Source organism: Oncorhynchus keta, chromosome 18 (genome assembly GCF_023373465.1).
Source record: "Oncorhynchus keta strain PuntledgeMale-10-30-2019 chromosome 18, Oket_V2, whole genome shotgun sequence".
Taxonomy (NCBI): Eukaryota; Metazoa; Chordata; class Actinopteri; order Salmoniformes; family Salmonidae; genus Oncorhynchus; species Oncorhynchus keta.
In genome coordinates, this window is record NC_068438.1 from 14,492,079 (window position 1) to 14,512,409 (window position 20,331).

Genomic DNA, 20,331 nt, shown 5'->3' on the forward strand with positions numbered 1-20,331 from the left:
AGTCTTGCATTGGCCATCAGAGTGTGTGTGTGTGTGTGTGTGTGTGTGTGTGTGTGTGTGTGTGTGTGTGTGTGTGTGTGTGTGTGTGTGTGTGTGTGTGTGTGTGTGTGTGTGTGTGTGTGTGTGTGTGTGTGTGTGTGTGTGTGTGTGTGTGTGTGTGTGTGTGCGTGCGTGCGTGCGTGCGTGCGTGCGTGCGTGCGTGCGTGTGTGTGTGTGTGTTTGTGTGTGTGTCTGTGAGTATGGGGCTGTGATCTTGAGCAGTGTTTGTATAGGACAAACAGACCGCTGAGTGCTCAGTGAAAGCCGATCACTGGCAGAAAAGCACACAGAAGGAATCTGGGACCAAGTGTACATCCCAAATGGCACCCTATTCCCCTATGGGCCCTGGTCAAAAGGAGTGAACTATAAAGGGAACAGGATGCCTTCTGGGACGCTGTCATTTAAATATTTAATGTTCCACTTCTAAACGGCTTAGCGGAGCAAGTGCTTATAGCTGAGACAGAATGACTTGCGAAGGTGTGTCGTTTAATCAAGGAGAACAAATAAGATAGAAACCTGATTACAGGGAATGCATTGAGAGAGATAATATGTGTGAATAACAGGTTGTTTGTGTAAAGAAACGGTAAGAATCTGAGACAAGGAAGGCAAACAGAGAACATTTTCATACTGAAACCAGTCACATGCAAAATGGTGAATGGCACAGGCCTAGCACAGTACGAATATGCAGTGTTTGCATACAACTGATTCTCTCACTCTCTCTCTAGACATACTTCTCTCCATACAATACTCATTTACATATATGTTGTCACACACCCAACATTGAGTTAGTCAACATGAGGTGAAAAGTTCACTGTTCTGTCCTGACCCCAACGTTACCCCTCTTCCTCTGCACCCCCACCCCCATCCCCTGGACCATCATGGGGTAAAACCAACACTCCTCACTATTCCACTTCATGTACCACTTAAAATGGCCCTCAACACAGTACTAGAGACAAGAGAGGTCCACTGTCTATAAACCAAGTGGTTCTGAATCGGTGGGGGGCCTGTAGTCTTGAACTGGACCTGATACGTTAAAGACAAGTAAACACTTTCTCAACCCTCTCTCTCTCTCGCTCTCTCTCTCTCTCTCTCTCTCTCTCTCTCTCCCTCTCTCTCTCTCTCTCTCTCTCTCCCTCTCTCTCTCTCTCTCTCTCCCTCTCCCTCTCACCCCCTCCCTCTCACCCTCTCTCTCTCTCTCTCCCTCTCTCTCTCCCTCTCTCTCTCACCCTCTCTCTCTCACCCTCTCTCTCTCCCTCTCTCACTCTCTCTCTCACCCTGTCTCTCACCCTCTTTCTCTCTCTCTCTCTATCTCCCTCTCACCCTCTGTATTTATATATATATATATATATATATATATATATATATATATATATATATATAGAGAGAGAGAGAGAGAGAGAGAGAGAGAGAGAGAGAGAGAGAGAGAGAGAGAGAGAGCCACGGTAGGATATATATGCACCTGTCGGCGCTAAATCACCCACCGTGAGCCCATCTTCATGTTGGAGGTTTAATGAACTACCGTCTGCTTTTTATGCCTCTTAAAGCTCGCTGAGTGACCACTTTGTAGATGTTCTGAAGATGCATGTTGCATCGCGCACTAAATCTTCCACGTGCCACCGAGGATAAAATCTCCTTTTATTCATGGGCTATTTACCAGATCCAGATTTATTACCCACATTGTCCTCTAACAAAAGATCCCCCCCACCCCCAAGGCAGGCTGGGATAGGGACGAGGGGCTGCCGCGGGCCTGGAGGATTCATCCATTGGTGGGCTGCGCGCGGGAAGGAAAGTAGTCTTCAGTGTCTCTGTCGGATACTGACGCTGGGGACACACACAACGCACAAGCACACACATACACTCAGATGCATGCAAACACGAATGAACAAATTAACAAATGAATACACCACACACACACACACTTACCACACACTGTACCAACACACACAGTTGATAGGAGATATTATGGCAGCACCTGTAGGAATGAGGAAGTGCTCTAACCTCATCATGACCCTAGAGTGTCACCATGGAAACAGCCATGCTCTACGCCTTGCTGTTTGTCAGCACATGGGTCAGAGTTGAGAGGGCAAAGTTGAGAGAACTCTCCATCCCATCCCAATGATTCCCCCACACCTACACACACTCCTCCTAATACACTGTCTGAGTGTGTGTGTGTGTGTGTGTGTGTGTGTGTGTGTGTGTGTGTGTGTGTGTGTGTGTGTGTGTGTGTGTGTGTGTGTGTGTGTGTGTGTGTGTGTGTGTGTGTGTGTGTGTGTGCGGGTGCATGCTGTGGTGAGTGTCTGTAACTCTGTCCGTCTGTCTGTGTGTCTCTGGGTGAGGACGGGACTGCTCATGCCTGTGACAGCACACAGGAGCCTCCAGTTCATGGACTTTAGGTGACCCAGTACTGACCCCGTTGTATTGTGTCTCTCCGTTCCCCTTGAACACCCCACCCCTTTGTGAGTAATGCCCCCCTCCGCTGACTCTTTGTACTCCTCTGTGAGAGCTCTTCTGTGCCAGGACGGTTTCTCCCTCTCAGCTGTCATCACCTATAAACTCCCTCTCTGCTCATCTGAGATGAACCATGTGGTGTTAAGGAGCTACACAACAAGTCCGTAAGGAGTTACACTCAAATACTTCCCCAGCTCTCTCTCTCTCTCTCTGCACACTTTCTCATTAGCAGCATGAAAGCCCCCGGAAGCGCTGTGCCAGGCCGCGTGTGGACACGGCCTGTGCTTGAGTGTTTTTTCCGACAACGTTTTTTATATGAAAAAAAAACTGCAGATTAATTGCAAGGAATTTGATCTCGCTGTAGAACTCTGGGAGTGTTTCTAGTTGCCAAGATAAGGGACACATCAAACGGCCACATGTGTTTGCTGATTTAAAGCCCCGGCCACTGTTATCAGGGCTGGGCAGGACTTAGACTCCACACATCTTGTTGTTTTGCTGTTTTGTGCATTCTGTGTTGTTGTTTTGAAGTCGTGAGTGTATTGAGGATGAGGATGAGGAGGTGGGGGTGTTGGGAATAGGTAGGGGCAGTCTTGAGGGGGTAATGAGCGTTCGAAGCCCGCATCTAGCCTGCCTTCTCTTGGAGAGTCCCTGAGATTGGACCCAGGCTAGAAGTTCCTTACTAATATTCACAATATTCCTGCATCTGCTTGGAGGAGCTGGCGACTGAAAACACAGAAAGAGGGGAGCCGCGCCAAACTCCTGTTCTTAACTTCATTCCGCCCCTCTCCACCACTCCTGCTACAGCCCAGGGACTCTCTCTCTCTTTCTCTTTCTCTTTCTCTTCGGCCAATTTTTTCAGCTTAAGACAGCTTTTTACAGCTTACAGTAATCTCTGTGCCCTGGTCGGCGTGTGCCTGTGCATGCGCATGCGTGTGCACACCCACTCATTCAAGGGTTTTTCTCGATTTCTACTATTTTATACATTGTAAAATAATAGGGAAGAGAACAGAACTATGAAATAAAACATATGGAATCATGTAGTAACCTAAAAAAAAGTGTTAAACAAATCAAATTCCTTCTTAATGCGTTTGAGCCAATCAGTTGTGTTGTGACAAAGTAGGGGTGGTAAACAGAACATAGCCCTATTTGGTAAAAGACCAAGTCCATTTTAAGGCAAGAACATCTCAAATAAGCAAAGAGAAATGACAGTCCCTCATTACTTTAAGACAGTCACAACGGAACATTTCAAGAACTTTGAAAGTTTCTTCAAGTGCAGTGGCAAAAACCATCCAGCGCTATGATGAAACTGGCTCTCATGAGGACCACCACAGGAAAGGAAGACCCAGAGTTACTTCTGCTGCAGAGGATACGTTTATTAGGGTTAACTGCATCTCTGATTGTAGAGCAAATAAATGCTTCACAGAGTTCAAGTAACAGACACATCTCAACATCAACTGTTCAGAGGAAACTGCATGAATCAGGCCTTCATGGTTGAATTGCTGCAACGAAATCACTACTAAATGACACCAATAATAAGAAGACACTTGCTTGGGCCAAGAAACACGAGCAATGGACATTAGACCGGTGGAAATCTGTCCTTTGGTCTGATGAGTCCAAATTTGAGATTTTTGGTTCCAACCGCCGTGTCTTTGTGAGACGCAAAGTAGGTGAACGGATGATCTCTGAATGTGTGCTTCCCACCGTGAAGCATGAAGGAGGAGTGATGGTGCTTGCTGGTGACACTGTCTGTGATTCATTTCGAATTCAAGGCACACTTAACCAGCTTAACCCGACCTCAACCCAATTGAGATGGTTTGGGATGAGTTGGACCGCAGAGTGAAGGAAAAGCAGTCAACAGGTGCTCAGCGTATGTGGGAACTCCTTCAAGACTGTTGGAAAAGCATTCCTCATGAAGCTGGTTGAGAGAATGCCAAGAGTGTGCAAAGCTGTCACCAAGGCCAAGGGTGGTTACTTTCAGAAATCTGAAAACTGAAATATATTTTGATTTCTTTCACATTTTTTGGTTCCTACATGATTCCATGTGTGTTATTTCATAGTTTTAGTTTCTACAATGTAGAAAATAGTACAAATAAAGAGTAGGTGTGTCCAAACTTTTGACTGGTACTGTATGCGTGCTAGGGCCTTGTGTGTGTAACGCCAGCCCCAGCGAACATGCCGGTGTGTGTGTGTGTAGCGGTGTGTGTCCACCACCAGTGTGTCCACACTCTCTATATGCTCTTCCATAGGCTTCCATGTAGCCTCATAGTCTCCTACTACTGTACATGATGCTGTGGGACAGAGACATAACTGGCTCAGAGGTCTCCCCTCTCCCCCCTTTTTATGAGCCTAATCACACTTATGCCATTTGTCTGGGTGGCGAGGGAGGGAGGGCTGGATTGAGGGGTTGTGTATCAGGGGCAGGCATCCGTGGCGCTCTGCCGGCCATTGTGGCAGCCACCCCTGATTGTTTCCCTGACGACAGAATGCATCATATCCCCAAAAAAACGGATGGAGCTGTCGGCCGGAAAATCTCTTTGTAGCCTTACTGTCAGAGATCATCATAAATAACCGTGACATCAGAGCTCTCTTATCTATGGGCCGCCTGCTCGTGATCGATGGCATGGCTACCGCAGTGTAAATAGCTTCTAATGCCCCCATCTTCCCCTTCAAATAGGCCCCCGTTATTTATGACGGCCGTTTGGGTTACCAGTCCGGGCGGTGGACACGATTTATTTTCTTCTTATGGTTGCTTTTGAGTCTGGACCAGAGAGATGGGGTAGAGGGGAGGGGGAGTGATGGGGGGTGTTAACCCGCCTCCTCCTTTCTACACTGCCCTTCCTTCCTAACCAACTGCTGAGGGAGGGGAAGCTCATCACCAGAGAGGGTGGGTTGGGGAGTGGACCTGGGTGCACCTCACCCCACCCTGCAGTAATGACGGGACATCCGTTACCCTGATGACAGTGAGAGTGGCAGGCCTATTTGCACGGCCGGCGGCGTGGAGTGACGGATTGGACAGGGGAGGCGGTTGGAGGCGGCAGGAGAGGTGACAGGCAGAATTTCCATTTGGGTGAAAAATCTGGCTGACGTGGCTAACCTGTCTGTTGTGTGGAGAGACTGAGGTACACAGGCCCCGGACCCAGCCTGCCACCGTTGCAGTAGGTTGAGGCTGCAACAGGCCTGGCCCATGAGGAGAGTCTGAGGTACACAGGCCCCGGATCCAGCACAACCCAGACCACCACACACAGTAGACTAGAGCTACACCAAGTACAACCTGTTTGCCACAGCCCTGGCCATAGAAATATAATTTCTAGAGCAGACATTCTCATTCAAGTCAATGTTCTGTGATGGGCAGACCGGTGGCCATATTGAGTGTTCCCATGAGTGGTCCAATCACATTGCTGTGGTCTGAGAAGCTTTCTCGCCTCTAGTAATTCTATTTCTATGGCCTAACAACCACACACAGTCCCCCGACTGCTACCACTACCGACCACAAATCTCCCCCATTACCTACTACAACCCAGAATAACCACAATCTTTCCCAGGCACTTGGTCTTAACAAGGCTGTTCCCTGGAAGTGTATTCATGGCCATGCACAGTCTCTACTCTCTACTCATTATATTAGCAGACTCCACAGACTTCACACACTGAGAGCTCTGTGGCTCGACTACAACACAGACACAATACTGCTGGTGGATTATGGGAAAAATCCACATTGGTGCACAGCCGCTTGGCAGTAGAACGATCTTTCATAGACAGTGGAATAACACACATGACGGTGCCTCATATTCATCAGTTAACACAAACACGGCGCTATATGCTAAATAAGCAAAGTTCCCTGGACATTTTTACACCAAAAGTCTGGGAGTATGGAGGAGAGCGCCATTCCAGTAGGGTGGAAAATAGACAGCTGGGCAGCTGCAGAGAGAAGCACCAGTCAGAAGTGTTACTTTGCCGAGAGCGAAAACCCAGGGGTTTCTGTGAGAACGGCCCAGGAATGTTCACCCTCACGCCTCATTGGCGTTCTCATCGCACAGGCACCGCGGAGATGGGACACCCACACCAGATTTACGGCGGAGTCAGAAGCTTCACAACAGCATCCCAACATGGTCCCCCTGGGGCCCGGGGCGGTTGTAATGTCTTGATCTGTGTCCGAAAGAAAACAGTCGTCTCTAACTGGCTGACGCTGAGGTGGAGACGGTGAAGCATTGAGGTAAGATGGAGGTTGGATGGAGGATGGGGGAATGGGGTGTGGGAGGCCACTTTTGGTGAGGGAAAGCCTGAAATGTTTTTTTTGTTTCAGTTTTGCACCTAGCTTTATTAATTTTGTTTTGTCTAAGGTAAAACGGTGGCCCTTGTTTACATGAACAGGATCATCATGAAGAGGGCTGGTCTGGGACACTGAACTGCTGGCTGTTTCTATAGTTTATTGAAGTGAAAGTAGGGTGGGGGGTAAACAATAGGAATCTGTTAGATAAATGAAGACTCACTGGGCACAGACGTCAGTTTATTTATTGATATTTGGTTGAGTTGTCAACTAACATGAATTCAACGTGAAAACATTTCACCATGTCATTTCCACACGTTGATTCAATGTCATCACATCGATTCTTTGGGTTGAAATGATGTGGAACAAAGGTTTTGCCCAGCGGGGAGGGACAAAACGTAGGCACTTCACTGGAGGAGGTCATGGCAAGGCTCTCAACTTTTCTCCCTCTTAACCCCCCACTCCCCACTCCCTCTCTCTCCTTCTGGTTTGGCCTGCCCTCCCACAGCTCCTCTCGGCAGCGTCGCTCATAAACCTCAGCGCTCTCAAAGGGAGAGGACCTGTATCTGGCTTGCCCAAAGAAACCCACAAAGGCCTTTTTGTCCCCTGCAGGAACTGGTAGTGGTTCAGGAAGTGTAGGCCGGTCCAGCAGTGCACCAGCCGTGCCAGGCGGTGGGTTGATTTATGGCTGTGGGTAGCAGTTGGAACCCGTCCCGCTGTCACTCAGGGCCAGAGAGGAGTGTGAAAGAGAGGGTCCCCACGTCTCTAAAGAGATTACAATGCCTGTCATAATGTGTCTCGGAGGGGAAAGGAAGCGACCATAAAAATGGACCCGAAGAAAAAGAGGGAACAATCAGAGGCGAGAGAGAGAGAAGAGAGATCCCACAGCTCTGCTCTCTGTCCTTTTCTTTTTTTTGTTTTGGCTGATGACAAAGTGTAATCGGCTGAGAAATTGATTTCCGTGAGACTTTCTCTCATCCTTGTGGAAGATGCTAACTCGTTAAGACTTGACAGGCCTGCGCCAGGAGCGGGAGACAACAATTAAGTTTGTTGGATGTGTCAGAAATGGCTGCTAAGTTTTAGTCCGGGGGAGAAATCCTTTCTGACGGATTGGTGCTGACAAAGCAGGCCAATGGGTGGGAGTGGCGTAGCCTCCCCGAGCGTCTGTGCGGCCAAGGAACCATCGGGCTCCATTAACCCTTATCTGGGAGTCCTGAGAAACAAAGTCCCACTCAGAATACCTGCTGGAGTCTGGAAAATCCTATTATGGGACACTTCAGAATGTTCCCTTCAAAGCCCCGGGGAATCTATCTCCCAGTCAGTGCATGTCCCTTTTCTTCCTCCCAATCTCTCACTGACAATAGACACGTACATCCTTTAACTCGCTCATTGTTTCATTCACTCTGACATTCTCTCTCTCTCACTCTATTGCTCTATTATTCTAGCTCTCTCTCTCTCTCTCTCTCTCCCTCTCTCCCTCTCTCCCTCTCTCCCTCTCCCAGCGGTTGGAGGAGAAACTTTATCTGTCCCACTTTGTCCGCGGATGAGTGGGCTGCATTTATGTGTGGATTGCAGGGTGACTGCCATGTCTAGCCCCAGTCACTTACCTCACACAGAAGTTTAGAAAAGAGTAATGCAAAACACATGAAGATATGCTTGCCGTCTAATCCAATAAGAGTTGGCTTTTTATTACTTCATTTATTTCTTTAAACAATGAACAATGTTGGATATGAAAAATATACCGACGTAACAAAGTTAAAATAACATTCCTGAAGTTGATCTGAACGTATACAAATAGCAAATATAGCTTGGCACAAATGAAACCTGATTCACAGCATATGTACTGTGCACTGCAATATGTTTTTGCTGAGATGATTTCTAAGAAAAGCACAACTATGAAATAAGGTAGTGTTATTTCAGATCTGACTGGAAGATCCCAACGCTTCCACACACACTCACTCAAACACAGCTACATGGATCCACATGTGTTAATGGGATCAATGTGTAACAGTAAGAGATAGGCCCTGAGTTCAACTAGAGTAGGGCCCAGAGTTCTTCTTGATCAAGTTATGTGGTCACTGGTAAGGATAAACTCAGGGCACTAATAATATGGTATGGGTCAGAACTGGGTGCAAATACTTGTGTATTTGACTATCTGGTATTTAAAATACTTTTTCTGTGTATTTGAGTATTTTCAAATACACAGCCCAAAACAATTTGAATTGTTATTTGTAAAATCAAAACAGTCTACCAAATTGAACTTGACAGTATTTTCAAATACTTGTTTGAAATACTATTTTCATAACTGGGGTAAATGCATCACAGTGTATTTGAGTATTTTCAAATAATATTTGAACTCAGGCCTGGTATGGGTATATGTCAATATCAAGTTTTGGGTGTTAGTCTTACGCGATAGCTCTTAGTTGTGCCACAGGGTACCGTATCAATACCCCTTGTGTTTCTCTCTCCCTCTATGGAGTCTACAACGACTCTCAGAACCCAGGCCACATAAAGAGGTGAGGGGAAGCTCACAAATATAGACTTTTCAATAACTTAGACACGCAATGGCTATCATATGGCTCAAATTAAAGCATTATGCCATAATGGCCCACTGTATGGGTTAGGACCTCATTACAGCCATCGGGCCTCTGCTTCCTCTCCACGGTGGCAGCTCTCCCGTTGGATCTGCTCTACCGTAATTGGAGGAGCAATATGGAGCAATTGGAAGAGGACTATGGTGTTGCTCTGTGTCAGGGTCTGAATATGCTGGCCTGCCTGCCTGTGTTTTAGCTCTTAACCTGGTAATGAGCTCTCAAACTAGACCCCCACACCCATTAGCCTTTGAACTGGGACAAGGGAGAGAGGGAGTGAGTGAGTCGCACACACATTTCCAAAACTGACATGGTCACATTACACGCTCGCGCACGCTCCCACACACAAACTCGTATAACACACAGGAACGAGCTACTAGGAGAAAATGACACACACACACACACACACACACACACACACACATGCATATACATAAAAACACACACGCATGTACGTACAAACACACACACACTGCTCTGAGAATTCTAGGACATAATAACCATGTAAGAGATTCTAGCCTAAAAGTCCTGCCTGGCTGTGCCTGGAGCGCCCGTATTTCTCCCTGTTTCTCTCTCTCTCACACACAAACTCTCTCTCTCTTTCAATCTCCCCCTCTTTCTCTTTCTATCCCACCAGGAGACCATTTGGAAACAATCAGCAGTGTGTTTAAAGGGAGCCCCTAGATAAGGTAACTGTGAGCTGGGTGGACGTATCCCCGCACATAGAATTCATCACCTCGGCTTCCTGTGCACCCATTTAAGGGTCTCCTAATTTTCACTCCTGTCTGGGTGACTGTGTGTGAACATGGGTTTTTGCGATTTAAGGTGTGTGTTTCTGAGTGAGAGTACATGTACTGTATGTGATGGTCCTTCTGTAGCTCAGTTGGTAGAGCATGGCGCTTGTAACGCCAGGGTAGTGGGTTCGATCCCCGGGACCACCCATACGTAGAATGTATGCACACATGACTGTAAGTCGCTTTGGATAAAAGCGTCTGCTAAATGGCATATATATATATATATGTGTGTGACAGAGAGAGAGGGTAGTGCACACTGGAGAAAAGGGTGATGTATAGAGACAAAGTGGAGTCGCAATTCAACGGCTCGGACACAAGACGCATGTGGCAGGGTCTACAGACAATCACGGACTACAAAAAGAAAACCAGTCACGTCACGGACACCGACGTCTTTCTTTCAGACAAACTAAACACCTTCTTTGCCCGCTTTAAGGATAATACAGTGCCACCAAGGCGGCCTGCTACCAAGGACTGCGGGCTCTCCTTCTCCGTGGCCGACGTGAGTAAGACATTTAAACGTGTTAACTCTCGCAAGACTGCCCGGCCCAGATGGCATCTCTAGCCATGTCCTCAGAGCATGCGCAGACCAGCTGACTGGTGTGTTTACGGACATATTCAATCTCTCCCTATCTCAAGCTGTCACCACTTGTGTCAAGATGTCCAACATTGTTTCTGTACCCAAGAAAGCAAAGGTAACTGAACTAAATTACTATCACCCCGTAGCACTCACTTCCATCATCATGAAGTGCTTTGAGAGACTAGTCAAGGATCATATCACCTCCACCCTACCTGACACCCTAGACCCACTGCGATTTGCATACCGCCCCAACAGATCCACAGACGATGCAATCACCATCACACTGCACACTGCCCTAAGCCATCTGAACAAGAGGAATACCTATGTAAGAATTCTGTTAATTGACAGTAGCTCAGCATTCAACACCATAGTATCCTCCAAGCTCATTATGAAGCTAGAGGCCCTGGGTCTCAACCCCGCCCTATGCAATTGGGCCCTGGACTATCTGACGGGCCACCCCCAGGTGGTGAAGGTAGGAAACAACATCTCCACCCCACTGATCCTCAACACATGGGCCCCACAATGGTGCGTGCTCAGCCCCCTCCTGTATTCTCTGTTTACCCACGACTGCGTGGCTACTCACACCTCCAACTCAATCATCAAGTTTGCAGACGACACTACTGTGGTAGGCTTGATTACCAACAACGACGAGACAGCCTACCGGGGGAGGTGAGGGCCCTCAGAGTATAGTGTCAGAAAAACAACCTCTCACTCAACGTCAACAAAAAAAAGGAGATAATCGTGGACTTCAGGAAACAGCAGAGGGAGCACCTCCCTATCCACATCGACAGGACACCATCGAAGGTGGAAAGTTTTAAGTTCCTCGGCGTACACATCACAGACAAACTGAAATGGTCCACACAGACAGTGTGGTGAAGAAGGCGCAACAGTGCCTCTTCAACCTCAGGAGGCTAAAGAAATTTGGCTTGTCACCTAAAACCCACACAAACTTTTACAGATGCACAGATGCAAAGCTCTCCAGAAGGTGGTGCGGTCTGCACAATGCATAACCGGGGGCAAACTACCTGCCCTCCAGGACATCTACAGCACCCGATGTCACAGGAAAGCCAAAAAGATCACCAAGGACAACAACCACCCGAGCCACTGCCTGTTCACCCTGCTTCCACCCAGAAGGTGTGGTCAGTACAGGTGCATCAAAGCTGGGACCGAGAGACTGAAAAACAGCTTCTATCTCAAGGCTATCAGACTGTTAAACAGCCACCACTAACACAGAGAGGCTGCTGCCAACATACAGACTTGAAATCACCCTTTAATAAATGGAACACTGGTCACTTTAATAATGCCACTTTAAGAATGTTTACATATCTTGCATTACTCATCTCATATACATGTCTTTTATACCCACCCCGCACCATCCACACCCTCCTTCACCTGGCATCTTGCCTATGACGCTCGGTCATTGCTCATCCATATATTTATATGTATATATTATTATTCCATTCCTTTACTTAGATTTGTGTGTATTAGGTAGTTGTTGTTGAATTTGTTAGATGACATGTTGGATATTGCTGCACTGTCGGAACTAGAAGCACAAGCATTTTGCTACACTCGCAATAACCTCTGCTAACCATGTGTATGTGACCTATAACATTTGATTTGATTTGATGTAATGCTAGGGGAGACCGAGAAGACAGTTAGGGAGGTGTGAGATCTTAAAGACCCTTATTCAAATGTGCCATCACATCCTATCTGAGCAGAGACATACTCAGAGTGCAAAAACAGCTGGTGACAGTAGACAGAATAAAGCATGTCTTATAGCATGTCTTATAGCATGTCTTATAGCATGTCTTATAGCATGTCTTACAAGGCAGTATTACCATTTATACTAAGTTCCTAAGATACGAGCTAATGGCACCTGATTTTAGAATCAACCAACGGAGATTGGTTGTACCTATAGAGACACGACAAACGTATAGACAGACATAGGTCATTGTGTTTGACTTAAGCTCTGTGCATTTCCTTTGGCCTTCCTATAGGATGTGTTGCACTGCCTAGCATGGGGCATCCGGTGTGCAGACACTTGTCTGGCCTGAGTGGGCTGTTCAGAAGTTAGCTTTAATGGAGTGCCCCCACCCCCCCTACTTCCTCCCTCCCCCTCTCTATTGTAGCCTTTCTACCAGGTGAACCCCCCTCCAGCCCCCGCCCCCACCACCCAAACACGTCACCCTATTCTTCAGAGATCTAATAAGGTCTGTGACCCCTGACCCCTCAGGCTACCCGTCCCGCACCATCCACACTCTCCTTCACCTGGCATTGTTGTCGTGGATCTACCCTCCTCTGGCTGGGCCACTGATGCCTGTCTTTGTCCTGCTGCAATTCCCTCTGACCCTGTTCAATTAGTTAACCGAGCTTCCCCTCCCTGCTGAGAATCCACAGCCAGACAGAGAGAGGGAGAGAGAGGGGAGGAGAGGAGGAGAAGGAGGGAGGAGAGGGCTAGGAATAGAGGGGGGAAATCGTTAATTTGTAAATGTATTTTTTTCTCTTGGACTAAAAGAGAGAAGAGTGGCCTAGAGACAAGACTGTTGGAATGCGCGCTCGGTGCTCTCGTGGAGTGGAATTCTCTATGTCTCTTTCTCTTTCTGTCTCTGCCTTTTGAATGTGGCTCGCCTTTCCTCGCTCCTCTCACACGAGATTAGAACGTCAATAATAACAGTCCTCTCCCCCCATGCTACCCTTCCACCACCACCAAACACGACAGATTAGACCAAAGAAAGGGATTACTAATCAAATGAGAGGGAGTGAGAAAGACCCCCAACCTCTCTTTTTTTGTCTTTTTGTTTTGAATAGACACCATCTCTCCAAGACAATCGACCTCCAGTCACATTGGAGGGAAGCTCATCGCCCCGAAAGGGGGCAGAGTGGACAATGGCATGCATGCAGACACAGACACAAGCACGCACACAAACTGTAAACACACACACGCCCCACAGGGCCTGTTTAAGAAGATGGAGCACACTCCAAGTAAACGGGGAAGGGTGCTGTGTGGCCCCCACCTGTAGCAGAGGCAGAGCTGAAGCTGGTGGATAGGTGGAGAATGCAGGGATGGAGGATGATGGCAATGTGTTCTTCCTGGTAGAGGCTGGAGTTAGGACTTGGACTGGGGACTGCGGCAGGGGCTGGAGATGGGGCTGGAGCTGGAGCTGGGGCTGGGGCTGGGGCTGGGGCTGGGGCTGGGGCTGGGGCTGGGGCAGGGGCTGGGGCTGGGGCTGAGGCACTGAAGCTGGGGATGAATTAGCGCTGTAAGCTGATTAGGGTGGCTGGGCACAGCTCTATTTCCCCCAACAGTAAGCGGGTTGGTGGGGGGGGGGGTGAAGAAGGTCCCTATACGCAGAGGGCCACAGTCACAGTCGTGCTGCAGGCTGCACTGAAACAATGGAGCCCCCTTCCCTCACTAACTCACTCAGCGCACAAACACACACATGCACACACAAACACGTACACGGACACACACATGCACACACAAACACGTACACGGACACACACATGCACACACAAACACGTACACGGACACACACAGACACCCTTCCTAAGACCAGAAAACAGAGCCAGGTTTCATTTGCAAGCTTAACTCTCATTACAATTAGGTGTGTGTGTGATGATGAGGCCTCTATAAAAAATATGTGTGCTCAGTAGCAGTGTTCCTGTACAACCTCAACAGGGATAGAGAGATGGGGGGATAGAGGGATGGGGGGATGGAGGGATAGAGGGATGGTGGATGGAGGGATAGATGGATGGGGGGATGGAGAGATATATTGATGGATGGATGGAAGGGTTGATGGATGGATGGATGGGGGCTGTTAGGTCACCACTGACTCCAGTACACTGGCTATTGGATTGTGACCCGACTTTCTGCCTCTCTCTACACGCCACCACAGATTTCAATTCACTTTATTGTCCACTATTACAATTCATTAACGCTATATAGGCGGCAACGGTCATTGAAACTCGGAACGCATCTTACAACTGTAAACACGACGACACCAATTAGCCATCATTTAGTGGGAGTAGTAAGGGATGTTGAAAATGTGATGTAATGACTTCACTGCTGTTGAATTAAGACTACAACAATACACTGATACTTTGTTTTCAGATCGTTCCCAAGGCCAGGCCACCTTACTTGGAATTTGTAAGTACTTGTGTGTGAGAGAGAGAGAGAGAGAGTCTCAGAGTTTGTGTTCATTGAAAGCTGGTGAATGACAGAGAGGTTTATCCCTCCCCAGTGGCTGCAGGCTCTCTACGCTGCAGTGTGGGTTCATCTCTGGGACAGTCAAAGAGGCTGGGGCCAGCGGATTAAGGGTCCCTTTGGGTGGGAGTGAAACTCTTTTGGCTTCTTTCTCCCCCGGTGACAGAGGTGACAGGCCGTCGGAGACACAGGACAGGGGGACAGTTAGGAGACATCTGCATTCATTCAAGACAACGGCTTATCCGCGCAGAAAAAACACGCCCTCTCCGGCCCGCCCCTCTCCTCCTGATTCCAACCTGCCTAAAGCTCTACCTCCCTCCCGTCTCTCCTCCTGATTCCAACCTGCCTAAAGCTCTACCTCCCTCCCGTCTCTCCTCCTGATTCCAACCTGCCTAAAGCTCTACCTCCCTCCCGTCTCTCCTCCTGATTCCAACCTGCCTAAAGCTCTACCTCCCTCCCTTCTCTCCTCCTGATTCCAACCTGCCTAAAGCTCTACCTCCCTCCCTTCTCTCCTCCTGATTCCAACCTGCCTAAAGCTCTACCTCCCTCCCTTCTCTCCTCCTGATTCCAACCTGCCTAAAGCTCTACCTCCCTCCCTTCTCTCCTCCTGATTCCAACCTGCCTAAAGCTCTACCTCCCTCCCTTCTCTCCTCCTGATTCCAACCTGCCTAAAGCTCTACCTCCCTCCCTTCTCTCCTCCTGATTCCAACCTGCCTAAAGCTCTACCTTCCCTCCCTTCTCTCCTCCTGATTCCAACCTGCCTAAAGCTCTACCTCCCTCCCTTCTCTCCTCCTGATCAACCTGCCTCCAATTCCCTGCCTAAAGCTCTACCTCCCTCCCTTCTCTCCTCCTGATTCCAACATGCCTAAAGCTTTACCTTCCCTCCCTTCTCTCCTCCTGATTCCAACCTGCCTAAAGCTTTTTCCTCCTGATTTGCCTAAAGCCCTCCCCCTTCTCTCCTCCTGATTCCAACCTGCCTAAAGCTCTACCTTCCCTCCCTTCTCTCCTCCTGATTCCAACCTGCCTAAAGCTTTACCTTCCCCCCCTTCTCTCCTCCTGATTCCAACCTGCCTAAAACTCTACCTCCCTCCCTTCTCTCCTCCTGACTCGAACCTGCCTAAAGCTTTACCTTCCCTCCCTTCTCTCCTCCTGAGCCGAACCTGCCTAAAGCTCTACTTCCCTCCCACCCTCCTTAGTCGTGTCTGTCTGCCGGTCTTGATGTGGTATCTGAATGGTATCTGAATGACAACCAGCAGAGAGGCTCCATGCACCTCCTCCCCTCCTTACTGTGCCCTGTGCTGGAAAGCAGGCCCAGACCAGACCAGCCCACCTAATCCTCGACTCCCCATTCACCCAGCACTTCTAATCTCCACCACACCACCCACCCTCCTCCCACCCCCCACTCAAGAGATGCACAAAGGCCCTGAGTCCCGGCCCCTCCCCCACCACCCCGCCCAGTGTGGTGGACCGGACCTGTAAACCGTGGGCCAGTGTGATGAAGCGAGAGGCAGTGGGTGAAACCCAGTGAAAACTCATTGAGTCGGAGGATAACTCTTTCTCTCGCTGGGCCGTCTCTCTCATTGTTGCTGGTGGGCTGAGCTGAGGAGGACGGACACAAACAGTGTTTGAATTTCAATGTGCCCCATGGCTCAAGAAAAGAAAGGAGAATATGGACTAGTTGTGAGTATCCAGGGGGGAAAGGATCACTGCGTGTAAAAGTAACATTCAACTGCTTTGGGAAAAGTATGTCCCTCATTCTATTATTGTTCCCATATAATACAGACCCAATTTATGTGACAATAATACATGCGATCTACTTCTATAATACCAGCATTACCTACATTATAGCTATACCTATGTATTTCCAATCTATCAGTGATAAACCTGATCAAATCCAACAGTAAAACCCAAAAATAACATTCCAATGTAATAGGGAGGCAACACATGCTGATCCCTGGGCTGTCAGACAACAGGTTAGTTAGTTTTGTCTTTCCACTAATAGATCAACCCTTGATAACACCCTCATCACCCCTCACCTCTCCCCTGCTGTTTCCACTAAATGGTGCTTGTTCCAGTCCTCGGCTGAGCAGGTCTGGAGTCGACTTTTGTGAGATCTCATTGAGGAGGGAGAGACGATGGAGGCCGGCTGCTGATTCTAATGAAGAACACCAGGTCAAATACAAATAAACCCTTTCTTTCTTTCTTCTTTTCTTTCTTTCTTTGGAGCATGGCTCTCTAAAACTCTCTCTCTTTATTCATTCTTCTCTCACGTCCTCTAGTTGTTATCATTTTGACATCCAGAAGAAGCCTGTATACAGTAGAAAAACACACTCTCCATTTTGTTTGAAATGAAACCGTGTAAAACAAGCAGAGTTTTTTTTTAAAAGAGGGAAATATCATAACGCTCCTGTGAACAAGGTATACATCTGTCGTGCAACCACATAGAAAAGTATACAACGCATGCACACGCATGCACACACACACACACACACACACACACACACACACACACACACACACACACACACACACACACACACACACACACACACACACACACACACACACACACACACACACACACACACACACACACACACACACACACACCTGGTCTGACTGGTTGGGCTTGTTGTGCCCTCAGTGAAAAGCAGGAGGACCTCCAGCCCTCACAACCACATTGGCTGTCCTTTATTTACTGAAGCTATCTTACCCATAACTCCCCATTCCTGTAATCATAAAGCATCTCTGCTATAACTCACTATATTCCTTTATGAATAATGCCCAAATTTATGGTGATGGCGTGGAGCGCTGGCCTCCCTGGTGACAAACTTCCCCCGGTCTGTCACGGACCCGGGCGGCGGGCGCTCACGGCCCTCCATCACTCGCTCAAGATGGGCGCTACCGCTTTATCGCTCCCTGGTCGGTGACATCACCCCGGCACGCCGCGCAGAATTGATGATGAAAGCAAACAGATCTATCTTAACTCACATTTACCAAATCAATTATTATTATTTTTTTTACAGACCCTCTTGCTTATTGGCATATTGACGGTTTGCGTGCGGCGATGGAGCGAGGCTTTCTATGGAGGGGGACTTAACGGCGTTTACCATATTTAATGCAGGGATGTCATGACTGAATATCCGTTCTGAATAATGTGGCATTTCATCATAAATTCTTTACAACTTATTTACTTAATGGAAAGAGTTATGGGCCGCTGTCAGTGAAGTAATTAAACATAATGACACAGTGCTGCCTCCTCGGCCATCCCATCTTTTCTCCCATAATCCTCAGCTCCTTTTAAATACATATTATTCAAGCTCCCCATAAATTACCGGCGGATTAAAATTCATGAAACCTTTTTCCTTTATTTCCTTCCCTGGGAAAAAAAAGACAGAGGGCCGAGAGCTTGTTCAACCAGCCGTAAATCTCTCTCTGGGCGAGACAGATACTTTTAAAATCATTTTCAAACCCAATGTTAGTGAAATATAAAAATAATTTAAAAAATCAAAGAGGGAGAGAGAGAGAGAGAGGATTTCATTTCGCCATTGGGGCAATTGATGTGCTGAGTCTCATGGTAGCAGTAAATAATGAACAAAAAGTTGCTGCTTGGAACAGAAACGTACGGCGGGAGTGAATCCATTTATTGGTCCCGTCGGAGCCAAACCCACTCAGTTAGACCTGATGGTCGATGATGCAAGTCTAACCATGACCACCGTTCCACCATCCAAACCAAATCCAAACCCAAACTATTTATATAGACCAGAGATGATATTCTACAAACACTGAGGAGTCAGCTAGAGTCAAATTGGGCCTAAGGGTTGGGAGACTTCTGTAGGTTATCATAGTTAGATCATCTTTTTTATCTTGTCTACACCCTTGATTTTATTCATCAAAAGGCATTGATGCTATCTAGTGTTTGATCGTTTGATTGAACCAGCAGATAGTCATGTGTGGTGTTGCTAGTGCTGTCTTACAGAAGGACAAAGACTGTGTTTTCACAGGAGTAGGAGGTCTGTCATCCCGAAATGAGAGGAGAGGATCTGTTTAGGGGGATCTCAATTAGACTGATACCCTTATGACCTCAACCTTCTCCCCCCTCTCCTCCCCCTCCTATCCCCCTGTGTAAAACGAGACATGGGCTGACACAGACAGAGGCTGCACCTGACTTCCTAACCTCTGACCTTGTCCTGTAACCCCTGCCTTCAATTGTGTGGGCGGCCTGGCCAATATTGCGATTGGCTGATGGCCGCTGTAGGTCTTTAACTGGGGCTAAAGACAGGATTTATAGCTTTTCATTTTAATTGAGTTAAGAGCATACAGACCACAGAGGGGCTGCCTGGAGGACACTCTCTGTTACCCCTTTGGACTGGGCTGAGGTGAGATCACCTCACATCACTCAGCAACAAACGCCACAGCAACTGGGACACTTAAAACCCAGAGACCAACATAGAGGCAGAGACAAAGTTAACAGAAGAACAAAGACCTGCTCTCCTCCCTCCCTCCATCCCTCCCTCCATAACAGAGAACAGAGAGAAGAGAATCCCCTGTTCAGACAATAAACAGCAAGTGTTTCTCCTACCTCCCAGCCTTGGGTGGGGTCTCTCAGGCACGCCCGCTGCTCGCCCACATATGGTCCGAATCGCTCGCCCACATCCAGCGTCCTCCGTGCCCAGATGCCCAGGATGCCACCGACACCGGGGATGCCCGACTGGCGCAGCTGGAAGTCGGGGGGAACAGGCAGCTCGTCCTGGGGCATGTAGATGGCAGAGTGGAAGGGGGACGGCTCCAGGGGAGACGTGTCATCGTCAGCGGAGAAGCCAGCGGAGGGGTGGTCTTCTGCTAGGGGGGCCGAGGATGGTGCCACGGGGTATGCGTCCGACACACACACATCATCCAGAACATCAGAGGGGTAGAGGGCAAAGTCCTCACCATTACCTGAAGGAGAGGGAGAGAGAGAACTTGAGGCTCTAGCATTTCTACCTAAAGTACAGCATCAGTGTAGACAGCTTTTTATTTGATTTATTTAACCCTTATTTTACCAGGTAAGTTGACTGAGAACACATTCTAATTAACAGCAGCAACCTGGGGAATACACTACATCACCAAAAGTATGTAAAAAAAAATTGTGGATTCGGCTATTTCTGCCACACCTGTTGCTGACAGGTGTATAGAGTCGAGCACACAACCATGCTATTTCCATAGACAAACATTGGCAATAGAATTGCCTTACTGAAGAGCACAGTGACTTTCAATGTGGCACTGTCATAGGAAGCCACCTTTCCAAGTCAGTTCGTCAAATTTCTGCCCTGCGAGAGCTGCCCCAGTCAACTGTAAGGGGTGTTATTGTGAAGTTGAAACGTCTAGGAGCAACAACGGCTCAGCCGTGAAGTGGTAGACCACACAAGAGCACA

The 20,331-nt window shown here is 48.1% G+C and overlaps 1 protein-coding gene across 15 annotated transcripts in view; it reads right to left on the reverse strand.

The window, feature by feature from the left end:
• Positions 1-20,331, reverse strand: part of LOC118371328 (histone-lysine N-methyltransferase MECOM) — a 211,859-nt gene that overhangs the window by 119,998 nt on the left and 71,530 nt on the right. For all 15 annotated transcript variants that reach the window (XM_052467449.1, XM_052467448.1, XM_052467444.1 and 12 more), the window contains one exon: positions 19,500-19,855. In XM_052467449.1, coding sequence (XP_052323409.1) covers positions 19,500-19,855 — 356 coding nt within the window. The remainder of the gene's footprint in view (positions 1-19,499; positions 19,856-20,331) is intronic.